General features: G+C 41.9%; 5 protein-coding genes across 7 annotated transcripts in view; 2 read left to right on the plus strand and 3 right to left on the minus strand.

Annotated features, from left to right (window-relative positions):
- Window positions 1-7,831: 7,831 nt before the first annotated feature.
- On the plus strand, window positions 7,832-9,939 carry nkx2.5 (NK2 homeobox 5). The gene is made up of 2 exons (XM_003970508.3): window positions 7,832-8,345; window positions 8,760-9,939. Exons 1-2 carry the CDS (start codon window positions 7,988-7,990, stop codon window positions 9,368-9,370), a joined length of 969 nt encoding a protein of 322 aa, XP_003970557.1. The 5' UTR covers window positions 7,832-7,987; the 3' UTR covers window positions 9,371-9,939.
- A 1,158-nt stretch (window positions 9,940-11,097) lies between these two features.
- On the minus strand, window positions 11,098-13,111 carry bnip1a (BCL2 interacting protein 1a). The gene is made up of 6 exons (XM_003970507.3): window positions 12,954-13,111; window positions 12,584-12,676; window positions 12,416-12,507; window positions 12,209-12,313; window positions 11,990-12,108; window positions 11,098-11,850 (listed from the first exon to the last, which is right to left on the minus strand). Exons 1-6 carry the CDS (start codon window positions 13,032-13,034, stop codon window positions 11,654-11,656), a joined length of 687 nt encoding a protein of 228 aa, XP_003970556.1. The 5' UTR covers window positions 13,035-13,111; the 3' UTR covers window positions 11,098-11,653.
- Window positions 13,112-13,259: 148 nt separating this feature from the next.
- On the minus strand, window positions 13,260-15,089 carry atp6v0e1 (ATPase H+ transporting V0 subunit e1). 2 transcript variants are annotated; one of them, XM_029846927.1, is made up of 4 exons: window positions 14,861-15,089; window positions 14,444-14,491; window positions 13,768-13,882; window positions 13,260-13,578 (listed from the first exon to the last, which is right to left on the minus strand). In XM_029846927.1, exons 1-3 carry the CDS (start codon window positions 14,962-14,964, stop codon window positions 13,789-13,791), a joined length of 246 nt encoding a protein of 81 aa, XP_029702787.1. In that variant the 5' UTR covers window positions 14,965-15,089; the 3' UTR covers window positions 13,260-13,578; window positions 13,768-13,788. The 2 variants fall into 2 exon arrangements, with proteins under 2 accessions (XP_029702787.1, XP_003970555.1); XM_003970506.3 differs by having other exon boundaries at window positions 13,260-13,581; window positions 14,861-15,088.
- Window positions 15,090-15,824: 735 nt separating this feature from the next.
- rpl26 (ribosomal protein L26) lies at window positions 15,825-18,295 on the minus strand. The gene is made up of 4 exons (XM_003970505.3): window positions 18,195-18,295; window positions 17,398-17,569; window positions 17,173-17,313; window positions 15,825-15,990 (listed from the first exon to the last, which is right to left on the minus strand). The coding sequence occupies exons 2-4, from the start codon at window positions 17,563-17,565 to the stop codon at window positions 15,862-15,864; spliced, it is 438 nt and encodes a 145-aa protein (XP_003970554.1). The 5' UTR covers window positions 17,566-17,569; window positions 18,195-18,295; the 3' UTR covers window positions 15,825-15,861.
- Window positions 18,296-19,070: 775 nt separating this feature from the next.
- Window positions 19,071-25,570, plus strand: part of ppp2r2ba (protein phosphatase 2, regulatory subunit B, beta a) — a 33,239-nt gene continuing 26,739 nt past the window's right edge. The window contains exon 1 of one of the 2 annotated variants that reach the window (XM_003970504.3): window positions 19,071-19,334. In XM_003970504.3, coding sequence (XP_003970553.1) covers window positions 19,256-19,334 — 79 coding nt within the window. In that variant the 5' untranslated portion in view covers window positions 19,071-19,255. The remainder of the gene's footprint in view (window positions 19,335-25,570) is intronic. The other variant, XM_029846926.1, reaches the window with a different exon arrangement.

The following is a 25,570-nucleotide window of genomic DNA, read 5'->3' on the forward strand; positions in this document are numbered from 1 at the left end:
TTTAAGCAAAGGAATACGATACACACTGAAAAACACACTCGGGCACATCTGGACCCGGAAATTTGGAGTCTTATAAACGTCCTAAAATAACTGCAGGTAACATCTGCATCTGTTCTAATGGAAGAATTCCATAGCTTCCATAGGGAAGGACGTCAAAATGAATAAATAGCTGCACATTCTGCTCGGGGTGTGAACGTGTATCCATGAACATGTGTACATCCGCGTGTGCGCGTCAGTCACTAAGCAGATCCCTCTGGAGCCGGTGATGGTCCAGAAGTCCCACGCAGTTCCCATGCTCGCTGACACCGAGCAGCGAGTCCCACCTCTCGCTCTCTCTCTCTCTCACACACACGCACTCTTTTTCTCTCCCTCTCTCCCTCTCTCGTTCGCCCCTCACCACTCTCACCATCACCAACACTTTGTTTTCAGCTGATTATCAGCCTGTCCCCATCTTTGTGCCAATAATTACCAATTGAGGGCACCGTGATTTCATATGATTTTTGAGGTCAACAGTTTGGTCACAAGGGCTTGTCTCTTTGGTTTTTTGCGAGTGAAACTCACCTTCGCTTCCATACATTAGTCTGTGGTCAGGACGAGCCCGAGGTCTGGAGTCTCCCACCGAGGAAGACGGCACGGCACCACCCTTCACTGCACATTAAAGATGATTATTAATCCACATCCTCCGTGTCTGCACTGTTTAAGTAATTCCTGCGAAATCCTTACATCAATGTGCAGTACGTACATTGCATATGCAGCAGCTGTTCTATTTCTGGATTGCTGCCAGAACCTTTCTAGCAGGTGAGGTCTTCCAAGATTTATTTTATTTTCCACTTATAATGTTTGATACTTAGGGGCCAACCTTCCACTTCCATTCCCCAAAATTACAAATTTCTTGGTCAACAAACAAATATCAAGTGCTGGAATGAGACCGGGCGTTGGACTCTCGCCAGCCTGGTTTCCATAAAGTAGCTTCCATTAAAATGACATTCCTGAAAGGATCAGCTGTAGTGTGATTGTCCACAGTTGTCCTTCAGTTCATGTCTTAGTGCAACAATTTTGATGCTATTGACTATCAAACCTTCATTCACAGACTAATTGAATGCATCACTGAGACTACGTTAAGGTGGTTTTATAGAATCATCTCAGTGTTTGTTGCTTTATCCTGTGCCCCCCCACACCCTCATTAAGGCCAATTATACTTCCTGTTTAAATGTTGCCTTTCACACTAATACTCAACAATCTAATCAGTATTTCACCTAGTTTGTATGCTGATGACATTTATCTATATTCTACTCAAATAACTTTCATAAGTAGTTTGTACTGAAATGTCATTTTAAATGTGAAGGTAGTGTTCAACTACAGGAAGATAAAACATTTTTGGTTTTTGGATGGCTTTGAAGTTTAGGTCCTGGTCTTTACATTTATATTTATTCCTTTGAATATTGTTATTTCTAATGTCATATCAGGAAATGTAAATGTCCTACAATATCATCCCAGCCATAGAATGGCCAAGATTAGTTTTTTCTGAAATATTATATATCCAAAAATATAAATTTAAGAACAGAACAGAGTATTTTCTGGCTGTGTTCAGTTAAACTGATTTAAATGATTCCCCTCCAATAATCCACAGCCATCACTGCCCCATTTGTTCCACAGCAGCACCCATCGCTGTCCTGATGTGTCGGTGTGAAGGAGCAGCATTCATGGAATGCGAATCATGTCGTACGTGCCTCGAGGTGGCCACAGATATTAAGCACGTAGGTGTAAAGAAATGCCAGGCAGCCTCTCCATGGCTGTTTCATTCCACGTCCTGGCAGAACTCTGGCAGGGCCTGCGGCCCAGGAATGCTGTACCCATCCGTCAACGTGAAGCTACCTTCCCCAGCAGATGTCAGAGAGGATTTTTGCGACCTGGCTTTTCTGGCTGGACAGCAAGACAAAGGATGCATACAGTGTGTATAGGTGTTATTAACTGGGAGGGGTTTCAGAGTGACAGGCAGTTGAAGCCTTACTTCTTTAGAATATAATGAAATAAAACTTAAAATGGACATTAGCAGCACTGCCCAGCTTCCTCTCATATCTATTCCCATCACTCTGACTCTGCTGTAGCTCTGATATTTATAATGAATGGCGCTCTCTATGTGGAGGCTGAATGTGTGTGATGGAGCCAAGGGAGCACCACCTGAGTGATGATGCTGTCCAAGTCTCTCTCCCTCTACTCTCTATATCTCTGTTACACACACACACACACACACACACACACACACACACACACACACACACACACACACACATACACGCCTGAACTGCCTGGAACACAGGGTCTCGCTGTATCAGGCCTCTGTGGCAGGGGCAATTAGAAAGGTCCAGACGGAGGACAAGCTCTCTTCTCATACTGTCCCCATTAGAGCGGGTGAGATAGGTGGTGACGAAAGACAGGAAGAGAACAAATATAAATACACACACACTCTCACACACACACACACACACACTGAGTAACCCTGCAGTCTCTTGCAGAGGCGGCTTCAAGTCACTTCGAGCTTGGCATGCTATAATTAGCTTTTCTTTTGTTTCCTTAGCATTTTAACCTGCTCAACAGGCATCTTGCGGAGTGGCCAAGCTGTGGGTCGAGCCATCGTGCACCAAGTGTCTGCATGAGCCACATTCAAATTCTGAGAGGATTGTAATGACAATACAATTGTGGATGAATACTCTATAAGCTGATTGACCCACTGTGCAACTAGAACTGCCAAAAATGGATTACCAGTTATTGAATGAATGCATGTATCTGTACACCACCAGAGTTCTTCCAGACGACAATGCCAAGGACATAGTGGCCTCCCCAGAAAATATATCACTGTGTGTGTTAAGCACTACCTGATGCGTGTCATATTTGACCAGAGACGTGTGGAGAGACCAGTGCCACCATATGAATTATCCATCAGGCCAAACTGGTAATCAAGCTGCTCCAGCAAGCCTTATTACAACGTTGGTCATTTAACCTATTAGCAATGCTCTTACCTCATTTCTTGGTCAACTCCAATTGCATGGAAAACAGAGTAGTCAGCATGTTAAGTGGCTCTGGGATTGCTTGGCAAATTAAGGGTAATAAAGGGATGGCAGCTGATACAGCAGAAGCAGACTTGCGGCATGGTGAGCTCATGAAAACTAATATTTAAAGAGGGCACAAAGGAGAATATGGGGTTACGGTTTTGACAAACACGCTGAGCTTTTATAGCTTCTGTAATTCCTAAAATGCCAATAAAACATATTCTTAAAAAAACTACTTTAGACCAGTCAATTATACAAGTCATTTTAATATCATCAAATGATTTCATAGTTCTTTTCTCAAGACCTTGCAAAAATGTAAACTACTGTGTGATCCTGCCCTCTAGTGGTAAGTTTGAGTAACACAAACAATAAAAATTATGGGGGGGGGACTAAACAGACGTCTGTTACATATGCAATGAATGTATTATATATGGATACTAGTATGCAGTATGAATAATAGGTGTAAATACTGTATATTCAATATTCAATGTAAAACTTTGTTTTGAGTTTTCTTCATTGGTTGTTTGTATTCACGTTATGGAAAAAAACCCAAGCGAGAACTACAGACCTACATTACGTATCACCGTAAATATGTATGTAATCTGTAATTATTCACTGATTATATGTATGAAATTTTGAATGACATCAAATGATTAAAAAAGAAGTCTTTATTCTTCACACAGTAACAGCGCTCAACCTGTCCTCCAGAGTCCCTTCATCACCTCTCTGGCTACATCGCAGCAGTTCCCTCACATTGACCTCAAACATCAGCTGTAGACAAAACTAACGTGGGCGTGGAGAAGGAAGCGTCCTCTAATGTCCCTGGGGTGCTTAGACACCACCTTGAACCCAGCAGAAACGTTTGTGAAGCTTTGCCAAGCCTGTGAACATGACCAGGGAAGTGAATAAGAGAGCCGTATAGGGAAAGATTAAGGGGATGTTGCTGACTTCACCCCTGACAAGACAAATGATGCTCAGACAGATGGTACTTGACTTGGATGCTGTGTTCTTCTGAGTTTTCTGTTACAACCAAGCTAGCCCAGATCGGATGAGGCATGTCATGCAATATAAATAGTCGCCTTGTGCTGACTGTAATCAAGGGAAACACTGCTCATTTCCCCCTAAAATAAATAAATAAACAAATCGTTACACAAAATGCAGTAATACAAAAGGCCACATGGTGGGAGTGTAACTCATAACTCTGTTGGTAGATTCAGTCAGGTCTCCGTGGGAGTCTTTTTTATACACAAAAACAAACACTATTTTAAGTAGCCTCATGCTTCTGAAGAAACTGAATAATAAGAGCTGATCACAGTAGAGAGGGTGAAATATTCCCATGTGGGAATATTGAAGCAGGATGGGAGATTTGATACTGTATGTAGTGCTCTTTAGAAAAGAAGGATGGAAAAAGACAGGTGGAGCCACCAAATATGCTTTATCTAGACTTACATGATCAACAAATGGGGCAAAAAGGAATTAAAGGGGTATTTTCACCTCAAATGAAAACCAACTTTTACCAATTGGGAGAAAGGGTGGTCAGTTTGTTTGTGGTCAGTGATGATTCAGGAGTGCACATTCTCTTCAGCTTTCTTGGCTCTTTTTTTTTTCTAATTTGCTGATGGTCAACTCCTCCCCACCTCAAATCACTTGCATGTGTTTTCCAAGAATCATGCAAACAGTGAGCAACAGCAGAGAGTGATTAGTGATAAAAGTGATTAGTCCTCTTATTGTTCTCTCACTCTGCACATTGTCTGTGCAGATTGACCGTTCTTGACTTGCAAACGTGTGTGGCTCCAACTCTCAGACCCCCGAGCAGCACATCTTTGAAAAGCACGAGGTGAATGATGCTGTTTTCAGCTGAATTTGAATAATGGTTTTTGGAGCAGACATTTAGCAGACACTGCTGCCCCAACCCCCCCCCCCCCCCCCCCCCCCACACACACACACACACACTTACACACATTTGAAGTAAGTCAGAATTCACTGGGACTCTGTGTCTCCAGAAGTTCGTGTGTTTGATCTTAGAAACCTCTCCCATTCTATAATCATCATGGTGGTGACATTTTAGTGGAATACTTCAACTCTTTTAATTTTCCTTTCAAAAGCTGTAGATACTCGCTTCACCCTCAGTGACGAAGAAAATTGTTTATATTTTTAAATGCTGGATATGATGGTGCTAATTGAAGATTATCTTTTACCACTGTTATTTTAGTCATTCATTTGGCAGGTATAATACAGAAATGTGATGCTACATCTATAAAGTGCACCTCATACAGTTATCTGACACCTATATCTGCTTTCAGAGTTTGCCACAATTGTCAGAATGAGTATAAATCGAACAGACTTTACAACTGTAACTGATCTTTCATGTAATTGTTTTTAAATGTTATAATATGTACAGTTGAAATACTAGATACATGAGGTATGGGTGCAATTGGTTGGACATTATAGAATATATATAAGGTATCATACAAGTATTTAAGTGTTTTATTTATGCTGAATTATCAGTATTCTTAACCATAATTGTTGTCTTTACAGACTGTTAAATTATCTGCCTAACTGTGATTAAGGGTAGTTTATGACACGTGGGCCCTTTTCTTTCGGGTTCTCCAGAGATTTGATTCACAATAAATGACTTTCTGATGACATGTAAAGCCTGAGAGCTTCCTGTAACAGGCCAACGTGCCACGCAGGTAATGGCCATTCTTAACCGGATTGTCACGGATGAGTCTGCTGCCTCTAACTTTGCCACATAACTACTCCGTTAACGGATCTAACTCACCCGGAGGACCCCGGATGACCAACCCGTCACATACCACCAGGAACGTTTAAGTAAGAGACTTTTTTTTTTTTTTTTTTTTTTTTTTTAATTTGGGGCACACGTGCACGCGTACACGCACGGGCTCCTTAAAATACACACGCGTCCTTGCAACGGAAGTTTTTAAGCAACCTTATCAGGCGCTTTATCTGAGCTGAAGATGTGCTGCAGAAAGACAGGTCAAAGGAGCCCGCGGGGCCGCTGCGGGACGAGGGACGCATTAAGGATATGAAACACACGCCTGGGCTGTCATCTTAAATTTACAGTCAACGCCACACGATTTACTATCCAGCAGACTTTAGTATTTGCTTGGACCCTCGTGCGGACTTTGCGTTAAAATCGGGAAAATGTCACTGTCAAAGCGCGCCACTCAATCATGGATAAAACGTTTTCCCATGCCTGCGCCCACCCCCACCCCCCCTCGCTGCCGTTTACTTATTTCACTAATTATTACAGCATAGGCCGGGACAGTGTTGACTCGCTGCGTCCGAGAGACTTAACGGCCATTCATCAGCTGGCGAGGCGCACAAATAGTCTTTAAAACTATAAACACCGCTGCTGGGTCGGAGACAGGGGGACCCATTTACCCCGTGGCTGTGCTAAACGCTCAAGATAAAACAAACGATAATACTGTCTGTCTCCTGTGACCGTCTCCACACGCATTAATAGCAGGTTTAGTGCCAACCCTACAGAGGAGAAGCGCAACGGCTATGCGTCATTGCGCACAGATGTCCCGATTTAACTGCTGTCGAGCAAATTGATATATGGTGTTATTGTTAATCTGTAATTGCTCATTAATTGACAACAAATGTAGACAACATGCTATGGAGTTAGAAAGGACGTTAAAATGTTTAAAGTTTCGTGTTAAAGGTTTAAAAGCCGCATATGACGCATCTTTAACATGGCTTGCAGCGTGGGTGGGATGGTGCATTATGTGTGTGCAGGTTTGTTGGCATCTGTTATCACGTCCTGATAACGCAGACAGTGGCTCCAGAATCTCTTGGAGGCAGACAGCTCACAGTGCGTCTCCGCTGGTTTCAGGTTCCGTGTTTTGGGGCCCGACCTGTTGTCTGCTCGCCTCTGTTGATGCTTGTCTGCCTCGTTTCCCGACGGGCGACGGACGTGCCAACACCCCAAACACGAAAACCGGACCTGACGTCCCCCCCCCCCCGTCGATCACCAGAACAACGGAAACTGATGTAAACACATTTAACTTAAATATCTTAGATATGCATAAAAATGTCCTGCTTTAATTTGCGCAGAAGTCGGAAATGTCATTAATATTCCAGTATCATACGCGTAGTTTACTCAAATACAAGTTGACTCAAATTACCCGGATTCCACTCAGAACAGTTGGCAACATGTGTTGAATGCATAAACCTTTCTGTCGCAGTATATTTTTCCACCCCATTTTTTCACCCTATACAACGTTCAAAAGCAGCCAAACAACTTTAGAAATAACTTCTGGGGATCCCTGGCCAGCGTCTAAACTGTCAACACTCCAAAAAGTGTCAGGTCATCACAAAAGAGTCAAGTGTGTTTGAGCCATTTATGTTAAATTAAATAAACCCGATTACGCATCATATCAATAAAAATCGGCCACATTTGAACATCAACTTCACATTATACAGATGGACATTGGTTTATTTGGGAACCATCTCGTATAATCACTACGGAATTGCTAACTTGAAAGGACAAATATAGGGGATACCAGTATATATAATTCATTTTTCCAATTCTTTCATTATCCACGTTCAACAGATTCACGCCACAATCTGGAACTAAATTAGAAATGAATGAGCTCTGTTTCGGGGATGGTTATAGGTGTGCGCCGCGCAGTGATTGAACACACAACTTTACGTCATAAAATGGGAGTACTAATGGCTCCATACAGAGGGTCCCACTGGTTTCCCTCCTTCCCTCCTACCATGCGTCATCGGGAGGAGAGAGAGGCTAAGAAAAAAAGTGGAGACAGGGTTGACTTTCAAAATGCACCCTTCACTCAAGATCGGCCTGCTGTACCAAACTGACACTTAAATCTGGTAAATATTACCGGGAAGCAGAGGGAGTCTTCTGCTGTCATATGACAGGTTAATAGGTTACTCTGGAGCTCTTGGCAATGTTTCCTAGTCCCAGCACATCCACTCCCTTCTCTGTAAAGGATATATTAAACTTGGAGCAGAGTCATGATGTTATAGTGTCTTCTCTGGGTGTCTCTCCCCGTATGGACTGCTGCGCCGCGCCGACCTCTTCCTCCTCCTCTTCCTCCTGCATGCTGGCTCGACTGAAGCAGGAGCCTCCCCGGGACATGTCCACCACCGCAGCCTCGATGTTTGGAGAAGACCCGCAGGACACTACCAGAGGCGGCAGAGGCAATGCTCTCTGCTTCCCTGCTACCTTTTATGGGAAATCTTTCATGGAAATGGATGCAGTGAAAGGTGGGAAATCAGATGCGTTTGAAGAAAAACGGAGAAAAGGTGAGCTAAATAGAGACTTTTTAATTTTTTTACGATGTGGCCCTGTACCAATTGGGGCCTGCAGACTGTTTCATATGTGCGACACTCACTTCATATGCGCGAAACTGGTATTTGCAAAATAGGTAAACTACACACAGATGTAACACAGTTTAAAAGTTTGCCTTTTTAAGAAAGAGGTGCCTTAATTTGGAAGCAAATCTTAAAGGTCAAAATTGAGAAAAATTAAATAGCGTATTTTTTTTCTTTTTGAAATAATTCGGTCTTGTTTTAGGGGTTGTCAAAAGAAAATGAACAACCAAGCGTAGATGTAAAAGTAAAAATTTAAAAAAAAAAGTTAGAATGGTGCTGCGTATTCGGGTGAATGTGTTTTCAAAAAACGAATTTCATTGTTTGGCTTTTCTGTGGTGCCATCAGAGGACTTCAGTCTTCCCTCCGAGTCCTTGGGGGATATAAAGTCTGAAGATCCGGAGCGGCCAAAGGCCCGGCGACGCAGGAAGCCCCGGGTACTCTTCTCTCAGGCGCAGGTGTACGAGCTGGAGCGTCGCTTTAAGCAGCAACGGTACCTGTCCGCCCCGGAGAGAGACCATCTGGCCGGTGTGCTCAAACTCACTCCGACCCAGGTGAAAATCTGGTTCCAGAACAGGAGGTACAAGTGCAAACGGCAGCGGCAGGACCAGAGCCTGGAGATGGTGTCTCTGCCGCCGCCCCGGAGGGTGTCGGTGCCGGTCCTGGTGCGGGACGGGAAACCTTGTCTGGCGGCGGACACGGCCAGCTACAACCCGTCCTACAGCATGAGCCACATCAACCACTTCACTTACAACAACTACCCAGCCTTCAGCAACTACACCAGCCCCGGCTGCAACACGAACTATGCGTGTAATTATCCCGCAGCGGCCACCATCCAACCCATGCAGGGATCCCCCAACAGCGGCAATTATGTGAATTTTGGAGACCTGAATAATGTCCAGAACACATTTACCTCCACTAATGGAGTGTCCTCCTTACACGGCATTAGGACGTGGTAAAGAAAATACCAATCATCCCTGTTCAATATTTTGTTTTTTGATCGCATGGGTTGAGACTTGGAAGTTTAACTTCTTTTATATTTAATAGCTTTTGTTTTTTCCTCGCACAATCTTCGCCCAAATGATCCAAAAGAGACTTATTTAAATGTATTTTAGCGACGCACGAGAGTAAAAAATGTAAATATAGTTATTTTAAATCTCAAATAGTAGTTCCAGGGTCCTTGTTGAGGTTTTATACGGTTCGATGATCACTAAATATATTAAAAAAAAATAAAGCTAATTTACATCTAAGATTAGAGAAATTAATTATTTTTGAAGTTTAAAAAAATATATTGTTTTTTATAAATATATATGTATATACGCCAACTTAATGTGCCGATCAGCCCCAACATTTTTTCAGATTCAGATTCAGGTCCTTTATTGTCCCACACGGGGAAATTTACAGTGCAACAACAGCAGAGCACGCAGAGAAAAATAAGATAAAATCGAATGGACCCACTCTGCCAAACTAGGAAAATGTTAGAAAATTGAAGCCAATAATAGTGAGTTAAAACTACGAAAAAAATCCTGGTTGAAGGTCGAAATAAAAGACCCCGACCCGCGCAGCCTTCAAATGGTTTGTGTCAGGTTAAATTGTTCAAGTGGCTGTTAGGGAACTTCCTTCAATGTGCTTAAACAAGGTTAAAAGGTTGCTTAAAGTTTACGCTTTTTTACAGCCCGCTGTCAGCCGCACAAGCTCTGCACGCATGTTTAAAGTTGCTGCCACAGAGGTGGCCTGACCTTGACCCAGCAATGATGTGTCAGAAACTCAGCTTCTGCTCATTCAGTCTGGAAATTCAGCTTTTGTGAAGCATCCTTTACAACAGATATTTCAAATGTTGAGTAATTTAAATTAAAAGTAAGAATGGATATTTAAAGAGAAAAAAACTCAGTAAATAACAGCAGTCTAAGTTATCTAAGTTAGCTTTTTACAGTGTACAGTGCTGTGCTGAAGCTGATGCTCTGATGCAGAGGTGCTGAGACCCTTTCCTGCTTATCCAGACACAAACTTAAAAAAACACTTGATCGACACTATCGCAGCTCTAAATGCAAGAATAGTCCAATTTGCTTTACAGAGAGCTGAAGTCCTCGTCTAAGTGTGCAGTTATATGAACAGGCTCAGAACTATAGCTCCGCTCAACTGCCACCACTTTACATGAGTATGAGACGCTTAAACGTCTCTCAAGTCACTCCACACTGTACTGTGTGTTTTTCTCCATCATTTTGGTCAACACATGCTCACAAACTGAGCTAGGGTAAAGGCATTGAGTCAGTTAACGTGCCATTTATTGAAGATCGATGTTGACATTTATATAAAGTCAAAGGAGACAGCAATGCAAGGGCAATCGCTGAAAGGGTAACAAGGTCATGTGATTCCTCTGGGCACCGTCTCCTCCCAGGTGTTGAAAAGGCAAAGTCAGATAACGGCGCCACACAAACCTAAAAATATCTGCTCTCGCCCTCCACCCACATCGGGCTGGGAGAGGAAAACAGGTCGCAATAATCTGCTTTTCCGGGTCTTATCTGAAGAAAGGCAGGGATGCATGCTGCTCTATCTCTGCCAGTGTGACCAGTGGCACTGAGTTTTTTGAACTTTTCTCCATGGCGGGCAGAAGTTTACCAGCTGTGGGCTTTCTGCTCGAGTGGAGCTTTGGTTATAATGTTTAAGGCCATTTCAGTATTCTGTAATCTTAAAAAAGGTGAGATTTTAAATATAATGTAAAAGCCATCTACCTTTAAGTGCTCAAGTTTGATTAGATAGAAGGATCTCTTTCTGTTACATAGAAAATTCTGATATAATATTCCCAACATTTAAATAAATTCAAATAACTACTTTTCTACATTATTGTATAATTTGTTATTGTTTTAATTGCACGCATGCTAATAAAACATTATTAAAATGGAATTTATGAGAAGTGAATTTCATTTCTGGAAGGAATTTCTGTACTTATTGTGCACTTAGAAAAGTAATTACACAGAAAAGCACACTAGTTTATCAGAGGAATGGTTTTAAAAAAGAATGGATCTTTAAGGAGAATCAACTATTCTCATAGCAGATTTGGGGAAAAGAAATGCACAGCATTAATTGCACAAAGAGGAAATATGAGCCCTCTTCCACATAAGGGATCATCGCCGTTACGACTTTCAGAATCACAAACAGGCATTTGTCGTGCAGCGCGCGACATTTGGACTCATGCACTGATCACAAGGTGAGAGCTCCTATCATGCAGTACGGTATTTGGCCTACAAGAAGGGGAACAGTCTTTTTTTGAGGATGTATAAAACGGTGGCAAGGAAGAGGGCGAGTGCCAGGAAAATGAGCAGTTTATCAGTGAGCTCTCTCCGGTTGTACTTGGTAATGAGCTTCCTCCCCAGTTGGATGGTTCCCGTCATGGTTTTAAATTCATCGTTGGTCTCTTGGATCGTCCTCGACGAGGTAGCTTTCAACAGAATAAAGAAAAGAAAAAAGCAAACATTTGTGGACAATCTATCAATTTATCTGTGGCATATTTATTTGAAAGGAGAAACAGGAATTTTGCAACACTCTGTTTCTCAATTGGTTCTGACTTCTTCATATACCTAATGAGGTCACTGTCTCCTCACTCTGCTGAACCTGCTGCGCCATCATGCGGCTGATGCTCATGAGGTTCTCCGTAATGCCACTGGACGTCTCAGCCAAGCACTCTTTTGTCATCTTCCTGCAAAACAGAAACAGATCGTCAATAATTGCTCAGTAATCATTAGAGCTGGTCAGTTCATCTCTCTGAATGCAATCAATAGAGCATTAGCTAGCCTTACCGGTGCCTGGCAGCACCATCTGGTCCACAGAGAAGTTCCTGCTTCTCCTTGTTGTCGATGGACAGCTTGCTGGCCAGGTTGGCTTTCCTCCAAGATGTCTGGTTACTGCAAAACAGTGAAAATTTAAGAACCGCACATTTTCTTAAATAAACAACTGATCCTCTCTGCATCACTTGGGCAGTTATTCGGGAGATGACGGGACATTACCTGAGCATCTGCTTTCTGTGTCCCTCTACTTGACTGAGAATAACCTGCTTGTCTGATTCTCTGTCCTGCTCCATGGCCATCTGCTCTAAGTCCTTTAAAACACAAGAAACTTGCTGATGGACAGTTCGGCTGCTGCCTTTTCATGTCTGCAGAATTATAAGTTCTTACCTGAATTCTTGACCTGAGATTGTGGAAATTCTTTTTCACATCTGCATTTAGCTCAGTCAGCTTACTTTGAGGACCTGGGCACTCTTTGACGTCCTAGAGACACATTGAAATTCTACTTATAACAGGTTTAAGGATTTCAAGTCAAATTTGCTGGTATTGACTTCTGGATAGTGAATTTTCCCCTGTGCTTAAGAATTAAATAATAATGGCATAAAAAAAATCAGTTATTTATTTTTAAGCACCTGACAGCAGCTGCACAGTTGTAGCGCGGATGCTAAAAAGCTGCAATGCGACACTTTTATACGACAAGCTAATTGTCAAAGGTGTCGCAAAACAGCAGTAAATAGTCTTACCAATGAAATACTCGCACCTGGATGAGGGCTTTGATTTCCAAGTCATATTTGAGTATCTCTTGTTCACATATTCGTACGTGGACATCGGCGGACGCCATGTTGCCAACGCTATCAAGAACTACGGCAAGCGGGATGCCGCATCGTTCTGACCTTCGACATCCGTCAAAGCTTTTACGACCATTATAACGTACGGTAGTCATAAAACTGTAAGTAGAAAGTTAAGAGATTAATAAGTGAATCCTGTCACAAATGCATGTTTTAAGAGATGACATTTTCAATACTGCTTCACTATATTTTCAGCAAAAGAAAGAGTAGACACAAAACACTATTTGAGTATTAGTTTATTAACAGGTCACTTAACGCTCAAATTACACTGCACAGCATCCACTTTAAAAAGGCCAGGGCACTTATGGGGACAACAGCAATAAACACAATATACACAACCAAATAATAACAGTATATTTTTCATTTTAATTTAATGAAAGCACATTCAGTGAAATCTCTCAGAAGATCCTTCAGGAATTACTCTGAAAAAAGGCACCAGTGTTGATAGCCCTCAATCACACATCCATTTGTTTAAGGGTGATTTAGAAGAATGTCACGCTGATGAAGAGTGCATAATGCAGCAGGCCCACAGCTCTCCTGCTGAGAAACATAGAGAGAGCTCACGTGAATAGAATAGATGTATTTTATTGCTCCCAAAATGAGAAGTTGCAAAAGAAAGCCCAACAAGGAATAATTATATATATAGTATATAGTATAGTATATGCACAGGCCAAATGTGACAAATGTAGGGGTTGTTATAAACTCTTCGCTTAAAGCATAATTTACCTTGGAGTTCTTGAAAATAAATTAAGACCAGTGATGGTTCAGGTACCAGATAGTGTCATTGGACAAAGTAGGTCCGAGAAGTGGGTTGAGCTGGGCCAAAATTGCTATCAGCCAGCTGAAAAGATCAAAAGAACATCATTATCATCGCATTCACAATTTTTTTTTCCATTAATTCAATCAGGCAAGGCAAAGACTCAAAAAGATCCCAAACTCTGATGATAAAGATGCATTTGCACCTTTGATGCTTACAGTTATATGCTGAGAATGTTCTACAGCTTGCTATTTTCTCTATTTACCTTATCTAGCAGCAGATAGACAAAATAGAATTTTAAAAAATGAGAGCCCTCCATTTTCTTAATGCGAGGTGTCAAACAGGAGGCGCCAGGTTGGGTTTTACTTTATCTGGGACAGCCTAAATGTGGACTAGAGAGGATGAGAAACAACTGCGACAACTTCTTAATATTTCACAAACTTACAAATGCATAAAAGCATTTGTTGAAAGTAGCAAGAAATGTGGGAGTAAGCCACATGTAACTCATCTACAGTGTCTGACAAAAGGAATGCATTCGATTTCATAAGCAGGTAGAGATAGATATTCTGTTTAATGTCAGAAAAGCCTGTCCCGATGGAAATTCTAACGCTGCTGATGTTAAACACATGTCCAGGGGTTACTTACAAGAGATAACAGCAAACTGCAGTTAACACCAGCATTGTGACAATAACTCTGTAGAAATAAGAGACAAAGTGTGAAAAGAATACGCTAAACGTCATGAATAAAAACCAAATAGCAAATATATTATTATAGCAGCTTGATCCCGTGATGCAAGTGACAAATGCGCAAATAAAGGAAGTGGGGGGGGGGGGAGAGAGAGAAGATCCCCATGTTAGCTTCAACTAGCTAACCATCACTTTAACTTCGTGATTTTACCAGATAAGGTTTACATTTCTCAAACTGCTCAAGTGACACTCAGAGAAAATGCACTGGTTGATGTGGCCACTTTCAACAGTTTAAATGCGACTACCATGCCATTAAAGACGAAACTAAAATTTTAGCTTTCTGCCATTGAAGCAATGAGTTAGCTAACAAACTTACCCTCTGTTCGGTCCTTTCGGGATGAACCAGGGAACTACTCCTCCAACAATTCCCCAAAACAGAGTCATCACTGACATGGCGATTATAAACCTTAGTTCAGCCATTGTGTTCGTTTACTTTAAATCGAGGACGTTGGGGAAATAAGAACTATTGCAAGCACAAACTTGTGTTTCCTTCAACTCCCAGCGTGTCACATGACCGGTGACCAGAGGGAGGAACTACAGCGAGCCAGGACAATACAGATGTTCAGTCTTCTAAAATATGCTACTTTTATATTCTTTCTCTACATTTAACCCCAGAAGAAAATAGGCAAAAACACCTGTAGCAATGTCTTGCGACACGCTTAGTGCGGATAATTTAATTGCCGTTACTATTTCTTTTCACCCGCTTAACTGTGAAAAATGCGACACCTATCGCCCAAGTTAAAAACTACAACCTCAGCAACGGGTGGATATGACGAGTACCCTTTTGTCATTTAAATGAGCCAGATTATAGTAAAATAAAGTGATTCCTTTCATGGGAGGGGGGTGCTCAGTCTCTAAGGGACTGGGCTGACTCCCTGGGATAAAACGGTGAAGAAAAAAAGATTCCTTCCATAATTTAGCTCTGTAAAATCACATACATATAGCAACAATAATTTTTGGCATTTAAGTTCTGGTTAACCATGGTAATTTAAATTACTTCTAATTACCAGTGGAAATACAGCCAAGATGGTTTAGCTTTAACATATGTCATTAAAATCTATTTTAAAGATACCACCAGCTGAGGCCCTCATCAGAACAGGTGTGTGGTGCACAGCTCCCGTGTTACGCCTGTACTCTGATGATCCTTGTTCATACAGGCTCCCACAAATATAGAACTAAAATATAAATGCTAATTTAAATATAAATGCTAATATAAATGTTCGATTGGAGACACAAGACAAAAGCAGCACTCTAAGAGAAACGAGGCAGACAAGAAAGAGCCCATTTTTACAGTTTATTGATAGCAAAAGTTCCCGTTCACTCCTGCATCTTCTCGATGGTCTCCTCCTTGTATTTGCCCTTCTCCTTTCCATCACTGCGAGATTTGGCCTTGCGCTCCAGGATCTTCTTGCGGTCTTTGTCCAGCTTTAGCCTGGTGATCACCACCTACAAAAAAAGGTAAATGTTTCATTGACAGGGATAAAATCTCAGAGATTCTAAAGTCTGTAACATTTATAATAGTTCTCCTAATTAAAAGAAAACATATTTAACAGCCAAACTGGGCTGCCTGTAGAGCTGATCCATTCACCATTAGGTAATCAACTACACCGATACTGCACATGCTGAGATAGAAAACATGTTTTTGTAGTAATGCAGTTATGTAAATAAATTAAAATGTATAATTTAGAAAACTAATTTAATAATGTGCTCCCTACAACAGGAGCACATAACTGCTCCTAGAACACACATGCAGGCACAGATCCCAAACTGTCAGGCTGCTACCTGAGCTAATCAAGTACCAGGAATGAAGCTCACAAATGACAGCGAAGGGCAACTATCAATGAATGGTATACCAAAATGAACACCGCTCTTTAAAACACGCATCAGCTCAGAAAGGACACACGGCAGGATTCCACACGTCACACCTTTAAGGTGCACTTAGTCAACCTTCACTTAATATGCTAGGTGCAGATCATAAAACAGAACTCTAGTTACTGGCAGTTGAGGCTCCGTCCTCATGAAGATGTAGCAAAGGTAAAGTTTGGTTTTTAGTTTGCACCAGTTCTTTACATTATCCTGTAGTAACTACACAGTGTTTTATCCTGACAGCCAGTGATTATGCATATCTTAAAACACTCTACTTCCAGGAATGCAGATCTGTTTGTCACTATACTTTTTTGTACATCCCAAACCACAGACCACACATTTACATATGCTATCCAATTCCTTTGAAACAGCCCAATCTGCCCTGCACCGACTTATCACAACCAGGGATGTAATAGATGTGAAATGGTTGTGTTGGAGTGGTTGCAAAAATGAAATTACAAATGTTACAGAACCAATGTCAGCAACACAAAAAAGACACAGAACAGCTTTAAACATTTAGTCTCACAATAAACATGAGCGCCAGTTGTCACCAATCTTTCCATCATTCTACCTGACATCAAGTGGTAGTTTCTTCAGACAAACCCATTGATACATGTTATTTATGCTAAAGCAATGCAACCTTTTATGACTTGATTTAAATGTTGAATGGGACAGAGTGTTATGTCCATGTGTGTTGAATTCCATCAGGTATGCTGGAAAAGTCAATGCCAACACAGACTAAAATTTAGACATCCGTCTCACCTTGCTGGGGTGAATTCCGACATGGACTGTGGTTCCATTGGCCTTTTCTCTCTGCACACGCTCAATGTAGATGACATACTTCTTCCTGTAGACCTGCACTACTTTGCCGATCTGCTGGCCTTTGTAGTGTCCACGGACAACCTGTTGTCAACATTACAATGAAATCAAGCAAATGCATAAACACCTGTGCTATTCGGACAATTTTAACATTTTAGGCTACAGTACCTGGACTTCGTCATCTTTCCGGATGGGCATGGACCTCACATTGTATTTCTGGCGAAGTTCCTTAGACAGGGGGGAAGACATGATCTTCCTCCTGATGTGTGAGGGGGCATTGAAGTGCCTCTTGCGATTCTTGCGGCGGGAGGATGTTACAAATGGGTTCAGCTTCATGATGCTAAAAGGACAGGATAGCTTGTTAGTATGTGAAATGCATGTTGTTTAACATACTGTAGGAGAAACACCCAAACTGCAGTTCTAACACTTTGGACAACTAAAATTAACAAGTGAATGATACTCTGATCTCAAATGCATCACATGTAAACATCTCACTCCATACCAGAACATTTATATGCAAAAACAACACCGATACACGCAGTTAGGTACTAGGTCTTGGATAGCTAACCCAAGATGTTACGTCGCGTCTATGCTAACTGTGCTAAGCTAGCAAAATTACAGTTCCCACTACACAACGGACAAGCAATTACGTCTCTACGTGTAAATGAACAAAATCATGCCGAACTTGAGACAACAAATCAGGTCGACCGAGAGCCGTGTATCGACAAAAAGAAACATTTTCCTACAGCAGGTAGGCAACATGCGGATACAAATGGACTGACAGGGCGCTCTATACGGACTCGTTTTAATTATCATTCTCCCCACAACATAGGTTCAATATTAGTCGTTCTAGAACTGCTTTATTGCCTTATGTGCGTTGAAACTGTAATATGGATGAGAAAAGTATATTGTGGTGTGGATGGATAGTGATTACTGTTATAGATTTATCAGCCAGGAATTCTTACCCTGCCGTCTACTCCTCTATGGCCGGCGGAAAAGAGACTCACAAACTACTTCCGCTGGCATTAGTTCACACTCAAATCTCGCGAGAAGTCACTTGTTGGACCTGTCAGAAAGGGCACCGAGCAGAGAATAAAATACATAAAATCAATTTATGTGAAGGGGTAATGTCTCTGCGTGTAGTTACAATTTTATTAAATCATTTTGCATCACGATTAAATCTTTCTTTCATTTAAAGTCTAAATTACCCAATACCTTTAAAGGAACATTTAACATATCTATGGCATTTTGTGTCTAAAATATATTTTTTTCGTTATTCACATTTTAGTTAATCATACTAATGCAAATTATTAGTTCATGTGCCTAACTACATGGAATTTATTGCGGCGTTTTAAACACATACCTAATGCGGCCACGAGATGGAGCTAACAGCAAAACCAGTAACCTGGTAAACAGTTGGTAACAAGTTGTGTCTATTACTCGTGAAGTTTTGCCTCGATTCGCCTCTTCTTTACGTAACTCAATGTTACAGTGCACAGGTCTGCCACGCTGACATTCATAACAAAACACATACAGGAAGGGGACATTTTGTGAGAATAGTGGTCTGCATACTGCTGGCATGCGATGAGGACATTATGATCCCAGGGCACCGTGACAGTCTGCAAAGGCATGTTTACTCCACGCACCTAACAACCATGGTGGGAAGGTAGTGTGGCTTGTAGTGGCAGACAACGCATAGGATGACCTCCCCTCTCAGAGGACAGAGGCGACCCCTCGTCCTGCACTCATGCTTCGCACACGCACACACACACGCGCGCGCGAAGCAGCAACACGGAAGCTGAGGCGCCGTGCGCAGTTAGGAGTTGTTTTTCCCCCCTACTGGAGCCTGCTGTCCGGTTGCTCGCTAAAAGTGATGCTGTCATCTCCTCCTGCGCCCTGGACGTAGAGCCACTTTCCCCCTCCGCAGCCCTCCGGTTCTGCCCTGTCTGAGCAGCTGTCGCGGCGGCAGTGCGGATGTGGAGCACTCCAAGCAGCGCTCTTCACCCTCCCGCAAGCATCGGAGAAGATGAAATGTTTTTCCCGATACCTCCCGTACCTTTTCCGCCCTCCGAGTACCATCCTCTCCTCTACTTGCCACACCGAAGGTAGGGTGGGACGCCGGCGGGCAGCTGTCAAAGGCTGCGAGTTACTTTCTTTGAGCGTGTGACATGAATGTCTGGCTGGTGCTGATAATATAGTCAATTCTACTGCTGTGCAGAAGTTAAGCTCGTCCAGTCGCGGGGCTGTTGACACGCAGCCGACCCTCACAGTGCATAAAGCTATTCTGAGATCTGAACATGGGTTATTTACTGCTGGGAACTGTCTATGGATGACTGTTTGTCTGGATACTGTCCGTGTATTCAAGGCTCGTCATTTTGATTTTTCAGCTGCAAACACGCAGCCCAAGTGAATGACAACTAAGAGACAAATTAGCATGCATGCAACTCTTAACGTGCATGGCAGTAGGCCCCTCTGAGACGCCACATGAGACTTAAGATAAGATGGTGAATGTCACTCAAGCAGCAAATAGCTGTATGTTTATAATGACCCCCGAATCACTCAGTATGTTCAAATTTCCTACCTTGGGGCTTACACTGTTGAAATCATGAGTGATTTGACCCTGGTCTCAGTTGCCATAAGGATTTGATTTTACTGTCAGACAGTCTGAGTGTTTGTATAACCAGACATTTACTAGGTCATAATGTGGAGACTGAGCTTGCTGCATTATTTAGCTGTGCATGGTTGCCCTCTTTGCTGTACTGTACATGCTCTGGCCTCAGCCCCGTGGCACAGGAAGGAGCGTGATAGTCTGCAGTCAAGAGTGAAGGGGTGATCGACACGGCCTTTCAGAGCTCAGCTGACCTATATATATACACGCACACACACATGTATGTATGCAATCATAATGTGCATATACTGTACATTTCTCACTCACTCACTCACTCACTCACTCACTCACTCACTCACTCACTCACTCACTCACTCACTCTACATATATCTTAATAGCAGCCTGGCCTTTAGAACAGTGTTTCTGGACTGTTGACTGTCTACACAGATTGTGCGTGGACTGTAAGCATTCCTGCTTCCATAACGCTGGTTTGATGCTAGGATAAAAGCGGAGATGATCTGATCAGGAAAGGCCCGGCTGAAGTGCTCCGCTTCAGTAACGTGATACGTGAACCCGCATTGCTATCTGTGTGGAGAAATATGAAGCAGTTGGACACAGAAAATCAGTGAGACATGTTGAGCCGCGGATGCTGGAGGCGAACGGGCTGTGATGACACCGCAGACGACCTTGGAAGTAGGATTTGCGAAGATGAACGTGGTCATATCATCTGTAGGCTCTTCCTTGTGTTCCAGGGTTTTTTAAACGGGAAAATTAAGCATAAATCCAAACTACACCCGTGCTTGCAGTTCCTGTGTTAGATTCCAGTGGCAGTGCTGGTGGAGGAACATCCCTGTAGTCCTCAATGTTCCTCTCACGCTACCCCGACCCTGACTTCAGTATCAATCATGCCCGCTGATCAGAGTTCATGCCGGGGGAAGATGAGTGTGCAGTTACCATGCTGAGGGAAAATGCATTATATAAGCACTGAATCAGCTGCATTTGTCCGTGTGTGTGCTTTTGCATATCTGGGGCAGCATCACATCACCTGAGTCCAGTCTGTCTTTTTTATTTCCCAGTGATATATTTCCTAGATCAGTCTTTCGCCTCTGCTGTGATGGATTAAGTCTTAAAGGTTTCTGATGGGATGCACTGTAAGTGTGTGTGACTTCTGCTGTCCTGGGTCTGAGTCAGGGAAAAAGGTTTGTCCCTAACGAACACCATGTTTCATCTCACGGTGCCATCAATCATCCGAGCTGGTCCTCCCGCAGCATCCTCCACCTCATCATTCTCGCTGGAAAGTCATTATTTTCTCCAGTCTGACAGTAAAAAAAACAAGAACAGTACAGAGACAACAATTGTCTCACAATATTGACGTAAAGCTGTATACTACCTTGAAAAGTATTAGGAATTTGTCTCATTTTTGACACCACCATTCAGTAACAGTGTGTATGTCAAAGGTTATGAGTTATAAAAGTTATTTCATTTTATAATAATATGAATATCATCTGGATACCAATCATGCAGAATTTTGTTGGTTTATGGACCTTTCAGATCAACTTTTTAATACTTTAAAAAAAAAAAAAATCACCTAATAGTCAGCTAAAATATCCATTAGGATTTATAAAAAGGGGAGACCAGTGTTCCAAAGGTTTCTCCAAATAGCTGGACCTAAATTTCAGCAGTCTGCTGCGGCGCCTGACTGAAGGGGTGTTGGTAGAATACCGTTATCATAAGTCTTGCTTGGGTGTTATCATGACAGTTGCCCACTTCACAGCTCCCAACAGGCTCCTCCCACCTGTTCCGTCATTGCGTGCCGCTGAGGCCAAACACCCTAAATCACCACACACACCCTCGTGGTTCTACACGTGACGGCTCTGTTCCAGTGTGGTCCGCTCTCCGCTTCAGAGGACTGGAGTCCAGAGAGCAAAAATTGCACTTAAATGGACAGGATGAGGTCCTTGATGGATTAATAAACCCAGCGGCAACGACCTGAGGCTTTCCCCTAAAGCACCACATGTATTTAAAAGTTAGCGGCTTGCATCATCAACATTACTTTAGCATTGTTTTGCAGTTTTGTTTCTTATTTTTCATGAAAATAGTTTTGCCTGGGGTGTTGTAAGCTTAAAAGTCATGCTAAATGTCGCCAAAATTATAGACCATTAGACCAAAACAACCTTGCCTAACCTCATTTTTTATGATTAATACTATAATAAAACAGGTCTACACTGTTTTTATTTAATTTAATTTACAGCAGCAGAAAATCACCCTGTTCTGCAAACTACAAAATGTAAGTGCTGCAACAGATTTGCTCTAGAAATTTGATTCAACTAATAATTTGGCAATGGCATGATCTCAGTTTGTCACTCTCCTGAAGTACTCTAAAAAGCAAAAAACAAAAAACAAACAAACTAAATAAAAATTAATGAGCCTCCTGTCTTGTTCGTGTTTGTAGTGGAACTTTTTTACACATCACTTTCCTCACCATGTGAGGTGGTGACTCATAAACATATATGACCATCTATTAAAAATGATGGCACAGTAACATAGAACAAAAACATTTGGATAATTTTTTGGTTTTTTTATTGACCCCATCTGCCGTAGAGCGAAATCCAGATCTGCTTGGAAAAATGGTGAGCAGAGATACAAATTATCGGTGACGCTTCATAGTATTAAACATATCCTTTGAATCGGGTGGATCTGAATCTTGTGGGAACTGATATTAACGTGACGCAGAAGGGCGAAAACACCAAAACATAACAAGCTCTTTCTCACGCAGCACTAATCCGCAGTCTCAGGTAACCACAAACACGTCCTGCCACGTCTCCATAGTTGGTCTGTGCGAAAACAAGGGAAGAGCGGAGCGCGTTTGAGTATCGCTGACTCGCACTTTCACTCGGTCGGCCCAGCGGGAGTTAGCGTATCATTACTGTAAATGCTGGGACGTGAGGCGGATCCTCCCTCTTGGTTCTTCTCAGTTTCACAACCACAAGTATTTCACCTCTGGCCTGCTTGCAGATGGCAGATCTCTTGAAAACACCCTGTGTTGATATGGCATCATCTCCTCAAGTGGGAGGAGTGGAGCCAGACAAAGAGGCTCCTTATTGAGGACCGCTGGGCCTTTGCTGCAGGTCAAACACCAAAACACAGACTGCTGTTGGGTTTGATGTATATATAGAACATCAGGATGGGATTCCTTTTTTACTGCCTCCTCTCAAACCCCAGCTATGCAGTGCTTTATAGGGACCTATTCACACTGTTGTAATAAAATTCTCGGCTCATTTCAAACTGTTGAATAATATAAATATATTTGTTCACTCTTTGTTGTGTCAAAGCTTTTTATTCAGGTTGCGTGATTTTTACAGTAAAAGGTTGCTCAGATGAATCTTTGATAATGTAGGGAGGAGAACAACATAGAACAACATAGAAGGGGATACGCAGATTTAAATTTGTACAATGTAAAGAAAGAAATATTGATTTTTTTTGTAATGTCAATAAAAAATATGTATTGGCTCTGAGAGCAGATCAGAAATATTGATGAATGCAACTGTTATTATAGGTTGTATAAGTCTAAAGTTCTGTAGATTAAATGAATTCTCAGTGATTTGAACAGTAATTGTTCAAACAGTATGCTGTTTCCTGAGTATTTTACAAAAACAATGGTGTAATGCCAAATATCAAGGCTGGGGAATGATTTTTATTTTATACTGTTTTGATATCTTGAACCTCCCACCCACACATCTACTCATAATAAAGAATGCAAATTGAATTTGATTCCTGACCTTGACCTCTTTGTCACTTCTGAACAGTGTCAGAGGAACTACGGTGGCTGTTGAGGAACAAATAGCTATTTTTTTGACCCAACTGCATCCAGAAATAGCTCCTGTCTGGGTGTTTGTTGTTGTAGATATCTGCATATTCTTATACTGCATGAGTTACAAGTTTTAGCTGTTGAAGAGCAATAGTTCATATTCAAGTTTTGATGACCGATGAATAACTTCATATCTGACCTTGGGATTTTTTTTACAGTTCCTTTATGCTGCCACTAGAGAATTAATCAATGCAAGTGTAAAAGAGTAATATAAAACAAGGCCAAGAAAATAGTGTCAAATGATGATTTGACCCCATGTCAATGGCTCAAACATTGAAGAATTCAAGGACAAGATCATATTCTCTGGTCAAGATCTCTCTGGGAATCAAAATGAAGTATTTGAACATTGTTAGGAAAATTATCCATTTGAATTATGATGCATTTTAAGTTTTCAGTCCGTCTAAACAGCTCTGAGAAGTATCAAACAAGATTAAACGGGCAAATTTCAGAGCACATTATGCTTTGATTAAATTCTCTGCTCCCACAGCTTCAGAAGCATTACTGCTCCCCAGGGAAGAGAGTCATTGTCCAGGTTTTATGGAAGCCATGCCATCCTATAGGAGGCCTTCTTAATTTAATTCTCCTCGTTGGTGTCACATCCATTCTGGGACACACATTGTAATAATTACACACACGTGCACACCACCTCCACACACACCCCACCAGAATGCTACAGGAAGTCAAAGGTCAGGACTAGAAATCAGACACAGTCCCCTTTTATATGTTCTGTGCATAGTTGATATGCCCAAAAATAGCTTGCAAATGTTTGTTTCAGAGAGAAATCTGAGTCCAGCAATCGATCGGGGACAAGGCAGCAAACTGAAACAGCCGCTATAGATAGAAAGCTGCTTGTTGTGTTTTCTGTCAGTCAGCACCATGGACAGGGCGCGATGGTCACGAGGGATCGAGGGAATGACTTGACCGCGGTGTAGTGAAGGCTTATTCTGTTCTGTCTGAATGGTGTTCCACTCATGACAGATGTCGCTGGGTAAATGATGGAGACTTGTGCAATTGTGAGTTAGTGGGAAGTACGCGGAGTTCCCGTCCGGCTCTTAGCCGGTTCTTCATTTTGGACAATGCACACAATCTGGATGGATGGGTGGATGATGATGTCATACAATGAGTCATAGACCAGTAAAGCAGTTGTCTATTATATATATATACTGTATATATATATGTATGACACACTGTTTTTAAAAAAAATTTCTATGTGCACTATTTCTCCTCAGCGAGGTGGCAGGATACAAATGCTGTCTTAGCGAATAAATGGAAATTATTGAAGGACGGCGGATTACCTCATTAGTGAGGGAGTTTGTTTTAATTAAATAGTTTATTCAATTTGTCTTTGTTAGCTCAGCACAAGCAAAGCATCCTGTCATCAGCACTAAAATTATATTGACATGGTTAGCGCAGAAGCGCTCCTCTGACTTGCACACACTTCAGCGATGGTTGAATTTTGCTCCACCATCTGTGCTTTACTGGAAGCTAACCAGATTTTAAGTGTCACGAACACTGTTGCCCATCCAGCGGGATTACACAGACGTGCCGGCTGAGCAGTGGTTATCTCATTTACCTGACAAATTCAACCACAGACTCCAGAGACTCCCAGATGGGTTCTGTGACAGGCCAATAAATCTAAATGTTAAAAAAACCCCAAAACAGGTTGGGTTTACAGAGCCTGCACTTTAAAATATTGCTTAGTTCCACTTTACAGTTTAAAGCTTTACATCTCTTTGCAATCTTATCATGCCATTAGGTTTCCATTCTGCCAATCAGAGTTTAGCCCTTTAAAATGGGTTGATTTAATTTTCTTCCATCTTAGCTTTAGCTTTTTTGAGGTCACATTGATCTGTTAAATTGATGTG

Source organism: Takifugu rubripes, chromosome 14, assembly GCF_901000725.2.
Source record: "Takifugu rubripes chromosome 14, fTakRub1.2, whole genome shotgun sequence".
NCBI classification, from domain to species: Eukaryota; Metazoa; Chordata; class Actinopteri; order Tetraodontiformes; family Tetraodontidae; genus Takifugu; species Takifugu rubripes.